Below are 6,000 nucleotides of genomic sequence, written 5' to 3' on the forward strand. Positions count from 1 at the left end.
AAATCTTACCAGCATGTATATGAAATGTGTTCTTATAGATCGAGGGACCCTCTTAATTTTACTATATAAAGGATCCCAATCAATTGCTATTTTCAGTATTACCTGGAGACCTCCTTTAAGGTCTCCAGAATAATGGTGACCTCACAACATCCTATCTATACACCCAATTCCTGATGTAAAGCAATGTCTTACCTATTGTAGAGACGACTGTCCCTACAAAGTACAGTGCTCCAGTGAAGTCCCACCTTGGTCTGAGGGCATCTGCCCTAATCCCTACTGCCATGGCTGTTTCATAATCTCGCAGAAAAGACCTGAGCTCTTGGAGACTGATATTAAACGACTGGCTAAAGTTCTTTAATATCCTGTCCCATCGGTTGTGAGCCACGAGTTCTGTGGGCCTCTCTATGGTGGAGAAGATAGTGGCTCCGGCGATCAGGTAGAGCACGATAAAAATGGCTAGGAGAAGGAATCGCCCGTTGTCTTCATTGAGTGGCAGTAAGCAGCAGCAGCTTTTAGTTCTCCTGCTAGACATCATCCAAATTTCAGCACCACCGGGCACCTGGACAGCAACCAGCACCTCATTGGATAGAGAGGCATTGGACCACAATTCATAAGTGAATCGATTATCAACTATTAAATATCCTAATAGTAATCTAAAGCTCCGTGCAATTGATCATTTTAGGAATGTCTTTATTTGGAAAGTTTGTCGTGAATAGTGTGACATCCCTGGCTGTTGTGACTGTAAAATAATGATGTTACACAGTTATCGGTGAGAAATCACAGCTTTGTCCATTGACTAAGCATGCATATTTAGCTCAACATTTCTTTAAAGATGACTTAATAATTCGATGTATAAACGGAAGTGATTCTCATTGGCTTGAGAGCATGTCATAATCCACCTTTGTGTTACCATGTATACTCCATCTCATGTGTAAATCCACGTTAGCAGCAGCTACTATCCACCTCATCCAGCTCCAATGATCAAGGAAATTTGTAGACATGCCAAAAATCATCCATTGCATTAATCTTGGCTGCATCCGAGTCCCAATGTCCTCTGCAGATCCTCAGGACTTGTCTGGCCCAGTCTGGCGCTCCGATGACAAAGAATAAGGCTCCTTGTAAACTTTTGTCTGGTGTCATCACAGAAAGACGATCCCCAAACTTTCACATTGAAGCTGTCACTTCAAACTCAGCATCACTTGAGCACTCAGGAGCCACGGGTGCCTATGGCAAGTGACATGATCAGCAGATTCATATTAACATACAATTAACGGGTATTTAGGCTTCCTGTAGGGTAGCAAGAAAATAACACACAGTGGGATGGAAAAAAAATATCCAAGATCTCCAAGCTTCAGAATTAAATATTGCCAATGCAAGGTGACAGCTGAATTAAAGGAACCACATGGAATTTGTTACCTTGCTGTTTATGTAACGCTTACTGCAGGCAAAAAACACACTGTGTTAGATGGGAGCTATCCAGCAAGGCGTTTTCCTTTGGAATACTTGTGTCTTCATGGAGGCAGCATTGTGCTCTCTCCCTCTTACTTGCTCTCTGTTGCATAGTCAGCTTGGTGTGGTTCCCCGTGCAGTCGGAAGGCTTCGCTCGCTTCAGCACCTTGGAGAGCGCTGCGCTGTTCTAGTTAGGTCAGCAGAGGCTCTGAGGGGGACGTGGCTGCTGCAGGCGCTATGACTGGATCTTCAACAGCAGCAGCAGATCTCTAGTACAAACAACGTGCTTGTTTAAGCCCAATTCAAGGGCTGGTCTTCTTTTCTCACGGTAGCTGCAACCCCCCATTGTCATAAAGGATGCTGATGAGTAAACAGGGGCCAGTTGCTCCTGGATCAGAGTTCTACTGGAACCATTTTTTCGGAACTAGCCTATATATTGACCTAATGGAGTCTATGAAGCTTACATGTGGAAAGCTGGCATACTGCAGGACACATTTATTCATCCACACAGCAGGAACTGCGGAATTAACTACTGAAAACCTATACTGTGTGCTTCACAAAGCTATACATTCAATCATGTACAATGCTAGATGTGCCTCCTGCAAGGCTTTATGAGTCTATTAGAAGGACGCTGCTGAGATTTTTTATGATGGATAATATTTTTTTTCCAATATGAGGGAAAAGACAATTGTAAAATTTCAGTATACAAGCAACTGTAGAAAAAAAATAATGCAGAATTGGTGAGGGACAGGGAGCTGGCTATGTTATAGTGGTTGTTGTGTAGAGTCATTGTATCGAGCATGCTGACATCTATGTGCACTGCAGGGATTGTAAAGTCATCGTATGGGCTGAATACAATTGCAGCTATTTTATTGCATGGCTCCAGTTAACATATGGTGGTGAGATAAATATTTTTTTTGCGATCTTTTGTTGATAGAAATTCAGAGGCTGCCACTGCTGAGTTCCATATTCTAATCTGGCAGACATGTTAACCACCTGATTTGATAATTTTATGGCCATTGACCTACCTAGTTCCAGGTCAGTGTCTCAGAAAGTATTGGCAGTTATCTTTTTCAAAATGAGAAGACAGCAAGGCAACCTCTACAGTAGATTTTTCTCAACACTGCTTTAATTTACCTGAGCTCTCCATATAACTGTAAAGTCATCAGAGTCAAAGATAAATAGGGTTACTTTCTAATTGTAACAAAACCAACACTGTTAAAATATGTGGCATGCCAGTAGTATATTTATACTTCTGTGTCAATGAATGAGATTGGTGGAAGTATGGGATTAGTCTGAAAGCTAGAAAATTAGCATTTTTATAAGAATCAACAATGGCACTGCAATATGGCACCTCAGTGCAGGTTTCATTTAGCCCCCATTTATACCTGAGAAATGTGTTCAATGTTTTCTGAAGAACAGCAATGCTCAGCATGGCAATTTCCATTATATTCAATGTTGCACTTTACACCTGAGTGCAATGCTGCCATTTGTTGCTCGAAAAGGTACATGTGCTTTTTTTTCAGGCAGAATCATGCACTTTTGATCCCATAGGGGTCAATGGAAGCACCTAAAAATGTGCAACAATTTTAGTGCCTTTCTTGTCTTTTATGCATTTTTGTGCCTAACAACCAAGCTCCTCCTCCTATCAACCTCAGGCCTGTAAACAAAATGGAGTATTCAGTAGTATCCATGTTGGATGTGGAGACTTTCATCCGCCTGTTGAGGGCTTACAATAACCTCTGCGCTTCTAGTGATGCCCTTTACAAGAACTGTGACAAGGGCAGAGGACCTGGGAAGAAACTTGTTGTAAATGTTTCCAGAATTGGGAGCTCTGATAACACAAGGCACTACAACACCACACAGAAAAACCAGGAAGGGGCATATAGGAAGACGTCACAGATGATGATGCTTTCTATTGGCCAAAACAGAAATGCTTGAAGCTTGAAAACACATAGAAAACACAAAAGCTGCACACATGTTTAAAAAGAAAGAGCTTCAAAAGCACCTATAAATGCTTATACTCATGTGTGAATATGATACTAAAGTAAACCTGTCATAGCACTGAATGTAGATTAAGAAAGTAGAGATCACATGTGTTGGGGAAGTCAGCAGGAGAAAACAGTGACAGCTGCAGGGGACCCATAAGTTTGGTACTCTCAGAAGTGCTGGTTTCGCTGCAGGCTTCACATAGCTGCATGTGCATCAAAGAAAAGAAAGGGTCACTTTAAACTGTATATTTGTAAAATGTCTAACTGACCAAAGGATTTTAAAGTATGTTCAATTGGTCTTGTGGTCTAGACACCCCTGCCAGACAATAGTCAGTCACTCGGGTCCTGCACTCCAAGAAACCTTCTGCAGACTGTGCTGCAATTGGGCAGCACAGCCTAGGCTAGAATCTGTCCCAGCCTGTGATAGGGCAAATAAGCAACATAAGCACACAGATGAACTCATAACTCTGCTTTTGCCTCCTGTCAGGAAGCTCCCAGAGATTGTTTTTTTAAACCCCTCTCTTTGACAAGGCAAGCTGTGATTCTGAGGAAGGGGAATGCCCCTGAAATGCGTAAATCCAGCCTAAAAGCAGCCGGTGGCACGATGGTATGGTGACACTGATCTTGTGGTCTCTTATTGACAAGCGTTACTGAAATGTTATAATTGTGAGTATTTATAATATTTTATTCAAATAAAAAAAGATTTCACACAAGGAGGTGGCGCTTTGTTGCTTTTGTCTTCTATGTATCTGATGAGAACCCCAGAGTCTCTTTGACGGGCAGCCTCTCCAAAAGCTGTGGGTACTTACAAGAAAGGCTACTCCTGGAGGATTGTGTGATGGTAATCATTAGCGCCAAGAGTTAAATCGACTTTTTCTAGAATCTGTCCCAGCCTGTGATAGGGCAAATAAGCAACATAAGCACACAGATTAACTCATAACTCTGCTTTCGCCTCCTGTCAGGAAGCTCCCAGTGCAAGATGCAAAGTGTGTAATGAAGTGGAGCTTGACTGACATGCCATGCTATTGCTTTCTTTTCCAATGCTGCAGGGCAGGAGATTACAGAAGGCTAATACCCAGATAGTTTTAGGTACTTCTGTAGCTGCATGTAAAATACATGTTATGATCCTTTAATGAATACCTAACTGGATTAAAAATGGCTTACAAAATGTGCCTAGATATCAAGCTTACATAACTCTATTTTTGTGAACTGAATCAATGCATAGCAAATGCTGACAGTTACCAGACAGTAAAAACAAGCGGTTTTCTTTTTTTTCCCTTTCTTTCCTCTTTGACTAGACATGTAAAGTCAATTGTTACAAAGAAAGACATTCACAGTTTCTTGTTTCCTTATCAACAAAGTGTGAAATGTATCCTCATGCTGTTCTGTTAGCAGACTTTGATGCAGTATCATTTTCATGCTGCTTTACTTTCATTCAATGAAGTGTGCAGTGCTGCCTTCTATTAATGGTCATACTGCATTAAAAGCTTTGAATGCATCTACAGTGGATGGACTTTTGGGCAAGATTTAAATACCATTCACAAGAAATGTTTCAAAATTACCTTCTCTTGTGCCATATTCATGGATACTTAATCAAGTGAATCATGTGATACATTGTTTCTGTGTCTGGAAGACATAAGTAGAAACTTTATTAAAGTGAAACTATGGGCAAAATAAAAAATTCAGTCTGTCAATAGCATTAACACAGCAGCCTTTGTTTTTTCTGAGCCCCCTTGTTAAATAGTTTTACTACCTGTTGTCTCTGCCAGTAAGTCTGTTATTTTTCAACTTTTTTTAGCCTTTTTACTGCTTCTGCTGTAAAAATTATGATTTTAGGCATTCACATATGCTCAAGATGGTGCAACCCCCCCTGCACCCAACTGCCCCCCAAAGTGTGTCCTGGTCTCAACTGTAAATAATTGAATAAATCACTGGCCCTCCAAACTTCAAAATGTCAGGTTATCTTTATTCACATTCACCCAATTAATTTTCTTTCCTCAGGCAAACAAAGTGCGGATGTGCGACGCCATCCGCATTCACTGTTGCACCCTCCCATTACTAGTTGGGATTCCGGTTAGGAGTGCGATGGGATATGGACACTTCTGGTCTCAACTGTGCCCTATGAGAGCCAAGGACATCTATTAAACCCTATAAACCCAAGAGTTGACATGTAATATATCGCAGTTTACCAGTCCTTAGGTGTGGTAGCTGCATAATGATCACTCCAATGTTTGTAAACAACTGGGGACACATAGTACTATGTGTTACCGGTTATGAATGAACAGAAAGTGCTTTACATCACTTCCTCTTCATTCATGAATTTCTGAATTGGTAGTAGCACTCACTATAGAGGCTTCTCCCCATTCATAACTGGATGATAGTAAATATTTCACTATCACTGGTTTCTGAATGAATGGGAAGCCTCTGTACTGAGTGCTATCCATTCATACAGTGTTGAGACTGTAGAAAAAGTGATTGAGGACTCTGTGTCCTCAATTTCTTTTTCTATTTCAAACGGGAAATGTCAGGGGTCCCAACAGTAAAAGCAAATAAAAAAATA

At 41.0% G+C, this 6,000-nt stretch overlaps 1 protein-coding gene across 1 annotated transcript in view; it reads right to left on the reverse strand.

The window, feature by feature from the left end:
* The window catches only part of KCNK12 (potassium two pore domain channel subfamily K member 12), a 78,546-nt gene extending 77,934 nt beyond the window's left edge, over nucleotides 1-612 (reverse strand). Inside the window, exon 1 of the mRNA XM_018557194.1 lies at nucleotides 193-612. Coding sequence (XP_018412696.1) covers nucleotides 193-535 — 343 coding nt within the window. The 5' untranslated portion in view covers nucleotides 536-612. The remainder of the gene's footprint in view (nucleotides 1-192) is intronic.
* Nucleotides 613-6,000: the final 5,388 nt, after the last annotated feature.

The sequence above is a fragment of the Nanorana parkeri genome, unplaced genomic scaffold (genome assembly GCF_000935625.1).
Source record: "Nanorana parkeri isolate BGI_ZX_2015 unplaced genomic scaffold, ASM93562v1 scaffold271, whole genome shotgun sequence".
Classification (NCBI taxonomy): domain Eukaryota; kingdom Metazoa; phylum Chordata; class Amphibia; order Anura; family Dicroglossidae; genus Nanorana; species Nanorana parkeri.